This window comes from Triticum aestivum, chromosome 5B (genome assembly GCF_018294505.1).
Source record: "Triticum aestivum cultivar Chinese Spring chromosome 5B, IWGSC CS RefSeq v2.1, whole genome shotgun sequence".
NCBI lineage: Eukaryota > Viridiplantae > Streptophyta > Magnoliopsida > Poales > Poaceae > Triticum > Triticum aestivum.
In genome coordinates, this window is record NC_057807.1 from 443,280,864 (window position 1) to 443,298,235 (window position 17,372).

The following is a 17,372-nucleotide window of genomic DNA, read 5'->3' on the forward strand; positions in this document are numbered from 1 at the left end:
GTTTTATGATTCGGTCCCACCGAGTTTGGTATATTGTGTGTAACAGTTAGATTTTGTGTGGAGGCTATATATACCCCTCCATCCTCTCCTCATTCGTGAGGAAAGCCATCAGAACGTGCCTACACTTCAACTACTCATTTTCTGAGAGAGAACCACCTACTCATGTGTTGAGACCAAGATATTCCAATCCAGCCATATGAATCTTGATCTCTAGCCTTCCCCAAGTTGCTTTCCACTCAAATCATCTTTCCACCAAATCCAATCCTATGAGAGAGAGTTGAGTGTTGGGGAGACTATCATTTGAAGCACAAGAGCAAGGAGTTCATCATCAACACACAATCTATTACCTTTTGGAGAGTGGTGTCTCCTAGATTGGTTAGGTGTCACTTGGGAGCCTCCGACAAGACTGTGGAGTTGAACCAAGGAGTTTGTAAGGGCAAGGAGATCGCCTACTTCATGAAGATCTACCCTAGTGAGGCAAGTCCTTCGTGGGCAATGGCCATGGTGGGATAGACAATGTTGCTTCTTCATGGACCCTTCGTGGGTGGAGCCCTCCGTGAACTCGCGCAGTCGTTATCCTTCGTGGGTTGAAGTCTCCATCAACGTGGATGTACGATAGCACCACCTATCGGAACCAAGACAAAAACATCCGTGTCTCCAATTGCGTTTGCACACTCCAATCCCATCCCTTTACTTTCTTGCAAGTTGCATGCTTTACTTTGCGCTGATCATATACTCCTTGCATGCTTGCTTGATTTGTATTGTGTATGCTTGAAATTGTGCCAATCTATCACCTCAACTTGAAAAACTTAAAAACTGCCAACTTTATTTGTTGAGGGTCTAATCACCCCCCTCTAGACACCTCTTATCGATCCTTTCAAGAGTTTGCTTGATTTGTTCCCTACAGTTATCAAAGTTCTAGAATATGTGGAAGAAGAAGATAGGGATGACGCAAATAGAAGGAAAGCATGTGGTCTCCTTGTTTATTTCCATTCAGTTGATTTTGTGTTCTACATGCAGCTTATGTCCACTATATTGGCTATCACAAATATGTTATCAATGACCCTACAAAGAAGAATTAGTACATTGTAAATGTCGTGCATTATGTGTAGTCAACCAAAACAAACTCCTTGAGTGGTTTAAGGAGGAATGGATGGAATCGGTCTTGGGTGAAGCATATGCTTTTTGTGACAAACATGAGATTTTTCAAGTTGGAGATGGAAGAGCAATATGTCAATCCAAAGAAGGCATGTCAAAAAAGCAGGTATCACTAATTAGCATCATTATGAAGTGGATTGTTTCAATGATGTTATTGATTGGCTGCTTCAAGACCTTGATAACCGCTTTAATGAGAAAAATTCTAAGATACTAATATGCTTAGTTGCTTTGAGCCTAAAAGAATCATTCAAAGATTTCAATTTAGAACTTTTGATGAATCTAGCTAGACTTTATCCGAAAGATTTCAATTTAGAGCTTTTGATGGATCTAGCTAGATCTTACACATCACTCCCGTCTTTACATTGCCGATGTTTGAGTAGATGATTGATTCTCTAGAAAAAATAATATTTGTGAGCTCACTCAAAAAATGGTGCAGACAACGAAACTTATTGTGTATCCTTTGGTTTATCGGCTTGTGAATCTAGCACTTGTATTGCATATTGCCACTTCTAAAGTTGAAAGATACATACATGAAAACTGTGAAGACATTTTTGCGCAATCGTCTTAGTGATGATAAATTGAATCACAACCTTGTTTGCTATGTCGAAAGAGAAAAAAGAATTGAGAAGAGTTACCAATAATGCAATCGTTGATCGCTTTGAGATCATGAATGAATGTAGAGGGCTATTTTTAAAGGTGATGCTCTTAACTTTATGAATAACTGCACAAGTCTATTTAATATGTTCTAAGTTTCTTTTTGTAGGCATTCATGATGTATTGGTGTATGTCGTGATCTGATCATATTTGTTTTCATTGTTTGGAGTTCTTATGCTTAATTGTTCTACTAGTATTTCAAGTGGAAGTAACAATTCATTTTGGTAAGAAATCTCATTACCATATAATTTGTGTTGTTGGGTGTGTTATTATATATATATTATTGCTTGATGTCCCCTTGTATATATGATGTGCACGCGAACACCAGGACATTTTTGTTTTGGGTCCGGCCCTGACCACCACACATGATCTCGGATGTGAAGTAGTAGCGAGGATTTTAGAATAGAGCATAATACCTTGTAACCTTACTAGCCCAACTGATATGTCACACAAGAAGGGGATTGTACCACAGCTTTAGCTGCAAGCAGGCCATGTAGAACAAACAGTTCCGCCACATGCACCTTACCACCATGAGTACACCGGATTTGGGTGGAAGGGTGGGGTTTTACAACAAAACCAAGGTGCTTTATAAACCAGCGACTGACCAAACATGAATCGAATGAAATCACCGCCACCAACAGTGAAGGGGACTGCATCACCGCTTGGATCGGGACAGAAGAGAAGGGTTAACCTACAACTCCTCTTCAGCATGCAGATCCGCTCACCGCGGAGGACTAAACCAAGCTCTAAATACCAATTTTGAGACCCAAGGTGGTCTCAGAAATACAATTTGCAGTCAATCACACACGGAGTAGTAAAACTTAGCAATTTGAAGCTTAACTTCAAGAAACTTAGCCGGATTTAGGATATCAAGGGTCAATCAGAAACACTAACAGCTACTCCCTCCGTCCCGGAGTAGAATGAGCTCAAAGACTCGAGAATCCAATTTGGCTCTAAGAAGTACTCCCTCCTTCCCAGATTGTTAGGCGTATTAGTCTTTAGCACGAAAATTAGCGTACGTGGATTTTTATTTGACCCATCGTACAAGTTGTACACATGAAGGCAATCACGATTCAAAAAAGAAGTGAGAGGCATCCACGATCTTCTTTCCAATTAAATATGGACCATTAGCTTAACTGATTTAGAGAGGAAGGCATGTGCGCCTTAGAATATGGGATTGCATGCAGAAACTTAAACGCCCAAGATTTTGGGAAGGAGGGAGTATATGCTCATGCGCGCCTAAAATGTATTTTGTAAATGTCTAAAATAAAGAAAAAAAATTGTGTTCATTGTCGCTACCTATAATTTTTTCAGACAACTTAAGTTTTAACCTAAAAAACAAATTGAACGATAAATGTTACCCACAAGTGTTACACTTAATTTTAGTTTTTTCATCTGACTCAATCGGGATAGCGTCGTCGCCCTGGCGTGTTCGCCGTTTTCTCCGGCAGATCAATGTACCCGGTCTAGTCGACTCGAGCTACGTGTCGCCCAAGCACCGTCGCACGCCACGCGTAGACGTAGCCGCACCCTCCGCTTGCCACCGCGCGTCCTGCAATGGCTAGGTGGCCTCGGGACCTGCAGCAGCTCACGTGATCAGATCGACTCCACCGTCCCATCCCTAGCTCGTATAAATCCATGGGCGACCACGCCGTGCTGGATAGGGACGCACACACTCACTCGTTGTCATCACTCATCAGATCGAGCATCCAATCCAGAAAAACCAGAGGAATCCGCATGTGAGCAATGGAGGCGGCGAAGGAGAGGCGGGAGCGGAAGGCCGCCGGCGCCGGCGAGGGCGGCGACTCGGTGCAGCTGCCGACGGAGACGAGCCCGTACGTGCAGTACAAAAAGGACGACGGCCTGGAGGACTACAAGATGCGGGCCTACGGCGCGCAGGGCCACCTCCCCGTCTCCGACGTCCCCCACGGCTCCGGCACCGACGCGCCCACCATCCCCGGCACCGCGTTCCCGACTGAGCACCTGAACCTGCACGGGCGCCAGCAGCCGCAGCGGGGTGCCCAGGGAGGAGGCGCTGGCGTTCGCCGCACCGACGACGACGAGGCTGCCACCGACACCATCAACCGCCACGGCGTGCCGTAGTTCATGGCTAGGCTGTCTTGCTAGCTCGAGGAGGTTATCCACGTAGTGCTCAGTGCGCGTGTGGAAAAATGAATAAAGTTGGTACTCTAAAAGCGCTGGCAAAGCATCTCTTCAACATAATGTAATAGTTTTCGTCCAAAAAAATAGAGTCAAATACATCATGGATGCCTCAACTTGTCCGATGCGGTCATTTTGATGTCTAAACTTGTAAAATACACAAAACTAATGCCGTAACTTGTCCGACAAAACTGATGTCGTAACTTGTCCGAGCGCTCAAATACGGTGCCTTCGTCCGTATCCGGGCATATGCACTACCCACATGGCGTGCCAACGTGACATCAGCCCATATGTCAATGGGTGTGAGAAGAGTGTGCTGGTTGTTTTACAGAAAACTCTTTGTACTTTATATAGTTTTCACAAAAGCTCCTAACATTTTATTTAAATACGTCAAACTGCATTGATCCCACTTGTTGGAGAACCTGAACATCAGGTGTTGTCTTGGTGTCGGTTGTGACCGCTGCAAGGCCTGAAACATTGTAGCGGGACTTTCTTTTTTTAGTTTCTTCTTCTTTTCGGGCTGTAATTTCTTCTTATTTTTGGACTGGGTATCTTTGTGATATTAATATATACTCTTTGTCGGAAAAAAAAGTGATCCCACCTGAGATAAAATAGTAATAAAAAAAAGCACCCAGCAGGATTTCAACTGAGTACGAGGGCGCACAGCCTATAAACATGTGCTAATCACTACGCCTAGAATAGTTGACTGTGTGATATCCTAGTATGCTTCTATTTATTAAGAAACCGGGTGAAATAATAAAGAGAAATAAAAAAGAAAAGGTTAATTAATGGGAAACTGAAAAAAAATATTAAGAAATTCTCACGTTTGAAAAAAATAACTTATCAACATATTACGTGCAATCAATTTTAAAAAGTGTTGGTGCATTTTAAAAAAATCATCATATTTTTGGAAAATTCTCACGTGTATTAAGAAATTGTAAATGTGTTTTTCAAAAATGTCTGTCATGCATCCAAAAAATTTACAACATCTATTTCTTAAAATGTTCAATTTGTATTAAAAATTTTAGTGTAAAATTATTCTTACATTTCTACAAACATGTTTTAACATGTGTTACATATATAAAATTTATTGCTTCTACACAATGATTTTTAATACACGTTGATAAAACTTTGTTAATTTTTAATAATTATGTATTCTAAAAATACAATGAAGATACAAAATAATTATGCATGCTTGTGGTCCTGAGTGAAGATGCAAAACAAATTTGTAATATTGTATAATATAATTTGAACTGTTTAAATCAACATAAATTTTTGAAAAAGTTCATGGTTAAGTCTTTGAACTATAAATAATAAAAATAGAATAAAAATTTAAATAGACAATAAACGCCTATTGATAATTATTGTATTATAATATTAAAATATTGTATATCATAAAACCAAACAGTAACTTAAAAACAGAATAGAAATTGCAGCGTACACAAAGTATTATTAGTTTTGGTGGTTAGCGTGCGTACTAGCTATTTACCCTGGATATTCTTGGGTCGAAACCAATTCAAAGACGCAGTTAATTTTTTTCCTATTATTGACATATACTGAGCAAGGGCTTATTTGTGACTTTAATTAAATTATAGGGGATTTTTTGAAAAAAAAACTCGTACGCATTTCACCCAGCGCAGGCATTGCTCACACCCACTGACATGTGGGTCAGCCACCAGTTGTCACTCCACATGAACAACACATACGATGGCATACGGGCGGAGACACCGTATATGCACTGTGCGACAAGTTATAGCACCATTTTTATGTTTTTTACAAGTTTAAGCACTAAACTGACCGTAACGGACAAGTTAAGGCACCCGTGATGTATTTAACTCAAAAAAAAAACATCTTCCAAGAGCTTTGAGCTTCCAACTTGCACTGGTTGTATGTCCTCGTTCGGGTCGCCTAAAACTTGCACAGTAAAACATCATTTATTTGCACAGACCAATTAAGTCGACACGCCACCTCGGAGATGTCAATACGCGTTGTTCGTGCGAGGATAGATTCCATCGACCATCTTCGTCACGAATCTTGTCTCCTCTTCTCGTCTCATGCATGCAAGCATTTATTTACGCAGAAGCAATTCCGGTTAAAGTTCCACGCACCCTGGCTGCAGATAAAACGAACACCAAAATCCAGTGAGGAAGTATAAACTACTAACTAGCCTGTCACAAACCAGAGAATCTACCTCGCAACTTCCAGGATCATCGATACTTGAGAAGCAGCAGCAAATAGTCATATATATATATATATGGGTACGATGAGCATCTCAGCACAAGAAAAGTGCAATGGAGAAAGCACGCGCAGCCATCCTCTTCCTGCTACTCCTCGTCGATTTCGCCGTAGCAGCACAAAACGCCACCGCCGGCGAAGCAGATGGATTCCACGTCGGGGTGATCCTCGACCTTGGATCGCCGGTGGGCAAAGTGGCGCGGACCAGCGTTCTGCTGGCCGTCCAAGATTTCTACGCGGTCCACCGGAACTACAGCACGAAGCTTGTTCTCCATATTAGGGACTCCATGGGCAGCGATGTCCGGGCTGCATCAGCAGGTACGTACGAGCGTCTGTCAGGATTCAGGAAAACCAAAAGGCTTTGTTTCTAGTACAGTGCTTACTCTGTAAAGAAATATAAGAGTACTTCCTAAATATACAGTTCCAAATAAAGGTATTTATTACTTGGTTAGTCCAGTCTATTTCTCGTTTGGGAAGATTTCTTGGAAATGAAAGTAACATGTTTCAACAACTTCTATTTGAATCATATGTATATAAACACGTTTTAATATATTTGTTCACTCATTTCAGTCTGTATCTTATTCATATTAAATATTCAAAACATTTTATATTTGTGAACAGAGGGGAGTATTATTTAACCATGCATCCAGACGATAATGTCGTAAATTCGACTTCCGGTCTCTACATCATACAAGCATGCAAACAGAAACAAACCAGTTTACAATTCCGTATACTTGATCATTTTTGTGCAAATTTCATCTAAAGGTATCCCGGTCGTCTTAGAACTAGATATCGCTAAGATAATCACATACGTCATGCAACCATCACATAAGTTATCCTAGTCATCTACATTTTGGTTCATTGTGATCCACAACTGAAGCAATCGAGGTATTTTCTACCCTTTATATGTTGTAAAGTCATGGATGTTGCTACTTGAGTGACGTGTGTTAGCCAAATGTCCTATTAGAATCTCACTTGAGATCAATCTTTGATCTCAAGCCAAATATTGGACCTTTTCCTGCACAAAAAAGTTAATTTCATGTCACACATACCATCCTCACCGATTCATTTTAAACAACCATTTTTCCAAGAGACTGGCATGTTTTGTTGCAATGTCTTGGATGTAGTGTGTGTGTGGGGGGGGGGGGGGGGGGGGGGGGGGCTTGATCTTTTGGCCTACATAACAAAGTCCATTTTACGAGACAACCTTTTCTTTTGATTTTCCACTAGCCAGTAGAATCTAGACCAAAAACAATCTAGCCATTTTAGCACTCCTTTAGGGACGTGGAAGAAAAATGTCATCAAACTGCTAAGAACCAAATTCATCATGACTAGCCTACCCACTCCTTTTGTAATTTTTTGTGATGTTCCTCTATTTCCCGCCATTTTGCATGAATATGGGATTCTGAGACACCAAAATGGAATTGAACCTTGTTCACATCCAAACATGCTAGTGTTGATCAGCTGTATCATGCGCCTCGCCAGAGCAAAAGATCTCACTTTTATGAAAGATGTGTTTTTAAACCAGACAAACCCTCGAATGTGCCAAGCAGTGCATGTTTTCTTTGCTTTTTCAGTGTCATGGCCCATAAATAGGATGGTATCATCCAGTAGATGAAGCACCATCCCATTCATAAGATCCTCTAACTTGGCTCATACAGGGAGAAAGATCCTCCCTGACAAGGCCTTTCTTTATTTGGAACCATATCCCTAAATTATTGTTAACTTTGATACCAAAACTTCCAACAGATATGATTCCAACCACTTTCACCAAAGAGGTGAAAATCCTTTCATCCGAAGGGTTTGAAGAAGAAAATGCCACTTGAATTTCCAGTACACCTCCTCAAAGTAAATTTTAAAAGCTACCCTCCCTTCTTTTTTGATGGAGCTCATGAACAGTTTCATGAAGAATTAGAATCCCTTCAAGAATGTTTCTACCCTTCATGAATGCCATTTGGATTGGAGGAACCACGTAATCCATAAAAGGATATGTTCTTTTTTTTCACCTTACTGTATGCTTTGAAACTCACAGTTAGTAGTCAAATGTGACAAATTGTTGGATTCGTGTGGTCTATATTTTGGAATAAATTAATTTACCCCCAAAGTAGGTCACTACTATGAAATGCATGGAATAAGTCCATCAAGTCATCTTTGATTACCTCCCACAATACATGGTAAAACTCAGAAATCCATCTTGTACAAGTGTTTTATTATGTTTCATTTGAGGGATAGCCTCCCAAACCTCCTTTTCTCGAAAGGAGCTGTGGGAATTTCATTGTCTGCCACGGAAAGCTAAGGGTGTCCCAATGCATGCACTGACCAAAATTAATCCAATAATACGTGTGCTATGTTACAATGTGATTTCTTGTGATTGTATTTTGTAATTAGAAATTACTGTCAAGGTCAAAATTAGTGAGTCAAAATACATGGTACCCAACATCGACAAGAAGCTAGAACCAGCTGCCAAATGAGACATAGTGATAGACACAAGTTCTTTCTATTATTGTGTCGAGACACAAGCTTTGCATTTTCACGAAACAAATAACACAGTACATTTTGCAAAGGAAGGAGTAAATTGTACTCATAATAATCCTTCTAAGTTAGCTAAGAGTTAGAATACCTCAGAAACTCATCTTTGGCATTTCTTAATGGGTGGGTTAATATTTCTAGTCGTGTGTCTCGTATTGTGAACGCAATCTCTTTTTTGTGGCAAAATTCTGAACAGAATCTTCTTAATCTCTCCATAGCATTATGTTGTTACCCTTATAATTTTAATATATGTGTAAGTACGTATGTTCCCCAATAAGAGGTTAAATATTGTATCTCCTTGCACTTGTGTGTTTTTTCATATATTAGCTTCTTGTGGCATCAATTGGTTGTTTATTATGAGGAAGGATAGGTACACGAATGTCAATTAGAGTATTGACTAATATAATAAGAAAGTCCAAAACTATTTTTCTTAACCTTTTTCCAATCTTTGAAAGAACCAGTTATGATGTTGAGTACTAAAGATTATTCCAAAGATATTATCTGACCATCACTTTCTTTCGTTTGCCCTTTCGAAAGCTATTGAGTTACTAGAGAAATACAAAGTGCAAGCCATCATTGGTCCCCAGAAATCGTCAGAAGCTGTGTTCATATCCAATCTTGGAAATTTAACCCAAGTCCCCATAGTATCATTCACGGCAACAAGTCCCTCTCTCACTTCTGATAGTAGACCATATTTTGTACGAGCAACACTGGATGACTCGGCTCAAGTGAATAGCATTGCCTCGCTTGTACAAGCCTATGGATGGAGAGAAGTGGTGGCAATATATGATGACACTGAATATGGGAGAGGCATTCTACCATACCTCATTGATGCACTTCATGAAATTGATGCCCGCATCGCGTATCGCAGTGTCATCCCTTCAATGGCAACAAATGAGAACATTGTGCAAGAACTCACTGGGTTGATGGCAATGCAAACAAGAGTATTTATTGTTCATATGTCATCCACTATGACTTCCCTTCTTTTTACGAAGGCAAAAGAGGTAGGGATGATGAACAAGGGATTTGTGTGGATCACCACGAATGGAGTGGCAAACATCATCGACTCACTCAGTTCGAGTGTCATTGAGGCAATGAATGGTGTGCTAGGAGTAAGGTATCATGTTCCCAGATCACAAGAACTAGACAACTTATCCATAAGGTGGAACAGAATGTACCAACAGGATAACCCAGATGAATCACCCTTCAACAAACTAAGCATTGTTGGACTATGGGGCTATGATACTATATGGGCATTCGCACATGCAGCAGAAAAGGTTGGGATATCTAGCGCCAAAGATAAGCAACGATGGTCCACTAAAAACTCCACATGCTTGGAATCCATGGTTATTTCCACTAACGGCCCTGAACTCTTATCAGCAATTGTACAAAATAATTTCAGAGGTTTAAGTGGTGAATTTGACCTTAAAGACAGGAGACAGCTCCAAGTTTGTGTGTTCCAGATAATAAACGTGATTGGGAGAGGTTGGCGAGAAATTGGGTTTTGGAGTGCGGAAAGTGGACTTTCACGACAGTTAAAGCAAGATGACTTTAGAAAAACAGGACCATCCTCGATGCTTGATCTAAATCCTGTAATTTGGCCAGGAGACTCAACTGAAATACCAACGGGCTTGGAAATTCCTACAGTTAGTAAGAATCTTAGAGTTGGTGTCCGCTCGAGTGAATATCCAGAGTTTATAAATGCATACAAACATCCTACCACAAATAAAATAAAAGCGAGTGGGCTGGTAATTGACATATTTGAGGAGGTAGCAAAGAATCTTTCACTTCATTTTGACTACTTCCTATTTGGCACAACTGATACATCAACTACGGGGACCTACAATGATTTCGTTTACCAAGTCTATCTCCAGGTAAGAAATACTTTATAAAAGGCAATTTCTCAATCTAGCATGTGCGTAAACTAGAATCTCTATACATCTCACTGTTAATAAAAAAACTCTAGCTCAAACATTTTACCATGTATTTATTGTGTTCAGCTTTTCCATCCGGTGTTTATGCTGCTTTACGCCTGCAATTATTTCATTTTATACACAAAAGGATTGCAGAGGCCGAGGGTTTTCTTCCTTTTAAAAAACATAAAACGATGCCAACCAGAAATAGCCACACAATTTTTTTTGAAGCAAACAAAAGGTCCATTGCTTGCTAAAATATTTCTCTTTGTTGAACAATTGAGCTTAATTATGTTGTTTAATCAATCTTAAATTGTACATATTCATTTATTTATCAAGTATATAAAGGTGGTTAATGCCATTGCAGGTTTATGACATAGCGGTGGCAGATACTACTATAAGATACAACAGGTCACTGTATGTCGACTTCACCGTACCATACACGGAATCCGGAGTAGGGATGATTGTTCCGGTGAAGGATAACATGTTAAAGGATTTGTGGCTTTTTTTGAAACCATTTAGCACTATGATGTGGTTTGGCAGCATTTTATTCTTTATGTACACAGGAGTCGTTGTCTGGCTGCTGGAGTGTCTAAATGGCAATGAACATGCTCATGGTCCCTTTTCACTCAAACAACTGGCGACTACAATATTCTCCATTTTTGAAGAGAGTTGAGTAAACATTATAGTTTTTTAGATCTTTGTAGAATCCAATTCAGACAAGTATTTAAGTAGCACAAACAAAGCATATGTTGCATCATGTTAAAATAAGAAGAATCGGCAAAAGATTCCTTCTAGAAAGGTTACTACATTGATCTGATTAAAAATCTATAGGAATCTATTTAGTTCAAATTTATCTTAAAAAGTTGAAATGGAAGTAACTTATATCAATCAAATTAGTAGTGCTTAAAGAATCATATGGAGGAAATGAACTGATCCTAGCTTGTATCAGTTAAAAACTGATGGTATGACTTGCATTCATCATCTAAAGAAATTACATATACTTTCTAGCAAGTTTTAAATGGTCACTAGTAGAAAACAGAGTTATATTACTGGTTCATAGAGGCCTTTAGTGCCGGTTCTGCAACCGGCACTGAAGTGTGGGGACTAAAGGTCCCCCTCCCTTAGTCCCGATTCAGCACGAACCGGCACTAACGCACCATGGTCTGGTGGACCTTTAGTCCCGGTTGGTAACACCAACCGGGACTAAAGGATTTTTTTTAATTTTTTTGAAATAAAACAAAAGGAGCCCACCTACTGGGCCGGCACGGCCTGCATACGACTAGAAACCCAACCTCTAGTTGGGCCAGGATGCAGGCCCGTATGACCCAGTAGGGCCCACAGGGCAGAAGACTTGCAATAGGCCAACAAAGGCCTTCTTAGAGAGGAGCTCGACATGGTAGCCGGGCGGGGCTTATAAACCGGTGCGAGCTCCTCTCAACTAGCAAGGTGGGACTAAACATTGTGCACTGTGGGTGGCAGCGCACCCCTTTAGTACCGGTTTGGTGGCACGAACCCGTACTAAAGGGGAGGGGGCCTTTAGTACCGGTTGGAGCCACCAACCCGTACTAAAGGCCACCACCACTTTAGTACCGGTTCGTGGCACGAACCGGTACAAAAGGTTTGCCACGAACCGGTACTAATGAGCGCCGCCCGCCTAGCCGTTGAAATCGGCACTAATGGTCACATTAGTGCCGGTTAAATTACAAACCGGGAGTAATGAGCTTCACATTAGGCCCTTTTTCTACTAGTGGGTGTGCATTGCAATATTCCAGCTATGAAATTTCTTCAACGTCTTAATAAAGTATTGATTGTTATTTTTGCAGAGGAGGAGTTGTCAAGCTTTGGAGCTAAAATTGGTCTGCGTGTATGGAAGATTGTTGCTCTGGTACTTGCAGCGAGCTATACAGCAAGCTTTGCATCAATGCTTACAGTACAACAGCTTTCACCAACTGTGATTGATGTACACAAGCTCCAGAAGCGTGGCGACTATGTAGGGTTCCACCAAGGTTCCTATATAGAGGGTCTACTGTTGGATATTGGTTTTCATACATCAAAGATCAGGGGCTATGCTACACCTGATGATTTCTATGGTGCTCTTTCTAATGGAAGCATTTCTGCGCTTGTACTTGAAATCCCATACATCAACCTATTTCTTGCAAAGTACAACCAAGGTTACACAATGGTGGGGCCTATTTACAAGAGTGCGGGTTTTGCATTTGTAAGTTTAACTATACTCACTATTCTCTTCAAAATTTTGCTAGTGATTTATGCAGATTATGTGCTTATGAGTTTCTCTTAATCATACTTGCCATGTCACCACAAGATTGCAGCTCAAATATTCAAATTCAAGATATATAAATATATGTTGGAAAAATCAAAGAAAAATGATTGTATGGCTATCTAATAGCGAAAATAAATGATTGTATCTCCCAGTGGAATGATGCAATTTTAGGATAAGAAATCTCTGGAACCGCTTCGGTGCCAAGGCCAAGCAAGGAAAAATAGCAAAATGAATACAATATCATTTTTTATAGATTTAACTTCCATAAACAACAACATACAGGTGGCTTGGAGAAACCAAGTTGTACTTCTATTATAAGAAACTTTAACATGACCTCATATTTGCAATTGATCATACTGAGACTAGGTCTAGAATTCAGTGGATTATGAGAAATAGTCTTTGTTGGTTGGTTTCCGTTACTTTTAGATATCTTGGTGTTTGGCTATCCTTTTTTTCTAAATCAAATACCATATTCACATTTAAGAATATATATCGCGCTATTCGTCATCCTGGGTGAGGAATAGTTATTCTTCACCCCCTTTCTATTTTGACGTCAATGTACTGTATTTTTATGTTTCATAAATTTTGTCTTATTTCATACGTAAAAAGAGAATGTAAGAAAATATATATTCGCCGTAAAAAATATTTTATATTACGTATTACGAACGTAAAAACATAGTGTAAAACATACATAAAATGCGATATTTCTGGTCTTATAACCTTTTTTTTTGTTTTCTTATACCAAATTTTACGTTGTGAATCAATACGAATGTAACTATTTGTATTCCAAACGTAATTTATTTATGAAGCAATTGTAAGATTATCTCGGGTGATAGAATAAGTTATTCTTCACCCGAGGTAATCTTATGCCGGTTTCATAAATAAATTACATTTGAAATACAAATTGTTACGTTCATATTGAATCACTGTGTAAAATTTGGCATGAGAAAACAAAAAATATAGGACATAAGACTAGAAAGATTATATTTTATGTATATTTTACACTATATTTTTTATGTTTGTAATTTTACGTGACATAAAATATATTTTTACGGTGATTATATATTTTCTTATGGTCTCTTTTTACATGGGAAATAAGATAAAATTTACGGAACGTAAAATTATGATGCATTAATATTAAAATAGAGGAGGGTGAACAATAATTATCCCTCATCCTGGATGACGAATAGTCAATCACACGTGCTAAGCTAAGCATGCGCGCATTATGTCTTAGCCTACGCTCCGGTCCATCGAGCCCGCAGGCCAGTACGCGCTAATTAGAACCGCACGACTCGTCCCACGTGCTTCGCCCGTTCCTCCGCGAAAAACAATCGCAATGATTACGATCATCATGCACTAAATCTGTCGCTCGCCTCCTATCTTCCCCTAATCTTCCCCTCTTCCCCTTATGTTTGCAGATATTCAACCCGCAGTTCTATTTTAAATGGACCTGGGAAGACGTTTTAGTTTTACAAAAAACACCCTTCGTTTATTTGCATTCAACCCGTGATCCTGCGTCTGCTGCCGCCGACCGCACCCAGCGCCTCCACGCGCGGGCTCGCGCTCGAGCCACCCCGCCGCCCCGCGCCGGACAGCCATCGGAGCGCCGCCGTCGGACTAAGGCGCCACCCTTCCCTCCTGTCCTTCCCTCCTCGCCCTCCAGTTCTATCTCTCACCTCCCTCTCTCTCTCTCTCCTTCGCAGCAAGCCATGGCTGCCGGGCCTCCATGCCTCCACGAGCTCGCCGCCGGCCTGTGACACAAAGAGAGGGAGACGACGAGAGGAGGTCGAGGCCAATGCGGGAGATGCTCCTGCTGACACGCACATGCAGAATCGCGATGGCGGGCGTCGGTGAAGATTCTGACGAATGACGCGGGCATGACGACGGGAGTTTTGAGATCTGGGCAGCGCCATTGTTGTGGTGCTGACACGCACATGCAGGATCGCGACGGCGGGTTTCGGTGAAGGTTCTGAATGATGCGGGCGTGACAGCGGCAGTTCTGAGATCCATGGGCGGCGCCATTATTGTGCCGGAGTTGCTACGTCCTGCTCGAGAGAGAAGAGAGGGTGAGAAGAGAGAGAGGAGACCGGGGAGAAGCGCGGGAAGGAGCTGGCTCACCAGCGGGGTGCTACTGCAGATCGCCGGCGGGAGGGTTGGCTCGACCCATTGGGCATTGGGTTCGCTGCGGGGGAAAAGGGCCCTTGAGAGCTGCCTCCTTCATGGACGAGGGTGCGAGGAGGCGCTCGATCAACTCACTCAGGTTCGAGCTGCGGGAGAGGGGCGCCTGCTCGTGCCTGCTTCTTGGACGAGGGAGCGAGGAGGCGCTCGCGCTCGAGCACGGCGGGCGATCTGTGGGAGGGATTCGGTTGAGATGGGGAAATTTGCTCTAATCCAGCTGACTATAAACAGCCGGGCCACGCGTCCACTATAGGGTCCCACTCCCACACACCGCTACCTCACCTCTTTTCTGGTCCAGTCGTTTCCTGCAACCGATCCCTTTCCACACATGACCTTATCTCCCCCACCATAGCACCCCGTACACATCAAGTGACACACAATTTTTTTTTCTTTTTACAGGGAAAGGGCCCCAAACGCCCTGGAAGCTGCATTAGATAAGACTATGGTGATACAGGTTACATGGAGGTACTAAAAAAAGAAAAATATGGCAGAACCATCAGATTTTACTAGAAAGACTCTATCATAAAAGTGGGAAAAGTAACTAGGTCCTCTACCACCAATCTTGAACTGCAGCTCCTGAACACGGACGACCCCGATGCTGCGAGGAGCACCACCCTGCAGGCCTATTCAAAAACTATTTGTGAGTTACAAAATAGTTTATATGTTCATAAAATATTTTCTTATTCAAAAAATGATCATGCATTTCAAAAAATGTTCGCTAAATCAAAAAAGTTAGTGGATTTCAAAAATTGTTCCACCAATTTCCAATTAAATACTCGTCGAATGTAGAAATGTTTGCCCATTCAAGAAAATTGTTTAAAAAATGTTCACAACTTTAAACAAATGTTTGCAAATAGTATAAAATGTTCATGTATTCAAAAAATGTTCAAAAATTTGTAAAAGTGTTCATGAACTTTACGATGTTTTTTCTCCCGTTGCAACGCACGGGCCCTTTTGCTAGTAATAGTAATTCGCTTATAGGAAGTAGTAACGAAGTTACCATCACTATTATAGGAGTAGTAACTAAGAAGTACCAGGTAGTGTAATTGGGCCTTTTTTTAGGAAAAGTAGTAATTGGGCCTAGTCGTAACACAATTACGATCACTATAATGAAGTTACCGTCACTTTTACAACTGTAGTAATTGGCCCTTTTCTAGGGAAAGTAGTAATTGGGCCTAGTCATAACACAATTACGATCTACTGTATCTTACAATTAAAATAGCACAGGTAGTAAACCGTTACTACATATCATTCTGGTTTTACTAGGTTTACCAAGCGCCAGGATTGAAGCATCTCTTTATCCGTTGGTAAATTATTTTCTTTCATTACCATACACTCTTTTCTTTCTCTGCTTACAATTAGTGAGGCGTAGTAAATTGTTACTACCTATTAGGCTGGCTTTTATTAAGTCCAAGAGCCGAGGGATCGAACAGTCCATTACTCGTTGCTTCGTAAAGATTTTTCATCCATTACCATCTTTTTTATTTCTATTACTATCAATGATTAGTGCACGCCGAGGGATTGAAAAGTCGTGGAACACGAATGATAACAGAATTAAATCCGTTACTTTTTTTCTCACCAACCTTTATGCTCAACTAATTACAGCGGTGGAGAGACTTACTTCTGCGGCACCACCTGCCCACCTAAGCAAGTATGCGACCATATAGATGAAACTAAGCCTGAAAGCATTTGTTAGGAGGAGGCGATATCTGTTTTTCAGGCTTTGATGCAGTCAGATATTCATTATTATTTTTTGAAAGGGGATATTCTTGGTGGAACATTATATGTTAACACATGCAGCTTATAACAATGATCTCTTTGCTGATTAGGCGCTTCCCAAGAATTCTACGCTACGCGCTGACATGTCGACGGCAATACTCAACATAACAGGAGGAGATACTATCATTCAATTTGAAAAAAAATGGATAAATCAGGGCAACCATCAAACTAACAGCGTGCCCGATGGTTCAGGTGCTATCAATTTCGAAAGTTGTGGGGGGTTATTCCTCATAACTGGAGTTGTGACAACCGGTTCCCTTCTTGTGGCCATGCTGATGAACCGCTACAAAAAGCATCGACAGAATGCAGGGGACAAAGAAGATGACCAGAACGAACGCGGACATGGCCAAGAGAATGAGAACATGGATGAGCAAGGCGATCAAAACAGCGATGGAGAGGGAACTGAATTGATAGAGAGCCAAACAACACTGTCGGTGCCTCACAGTTCGCACGGAGATGGTGACCAGCTTGCCAGGCAGTAG

The 17,372-nt window shown here is 41.0% G+C and overlaps 2 protein-coding genes across 2 annotated transcripts; both read left to right on the forward strand.

The window, feature by feature from the left end:
* The first annotated feature begins 3,460 nt into the window (after window positions 1–3,460).
* LOC123116371 (uncharacterized) lies at window positions 3,461–4,088 on the forward strand. The gene has a single exon (XM_044537339.1). It carries the CDS (start codon window positions 3,559–3,561, stop codon window positions 3,913–3,915), a length of 357 nt encoding a protein of 118 aa, XP_044393274.1. The 5' UTR covers window positions 3,461–3,558; the 3' UTR covers window positions 3,916–4,088.
* Window positions 4,089–6,263: 2,175 nt separating this feature from the next.
* Window positions 6,264–17,372, forward strand: LOC123114853 (glutamate receptor 2.8-like). The gene is made up of 5 exons (XM_044536241.1): window positions 6,264–6,525; window positions 9,274–10,610; window positions 11,017–11,266; window positions 12,476–12,870; window positions 16,941–17,372. The coding sequence occupies exons 1-5, from the start codon at window positions 6,264–6,266 to the stop codon at window positions 17,370–17,372; spliced, it is 2,676 nt and encodes an 891-aa protein (XP_044392176.1).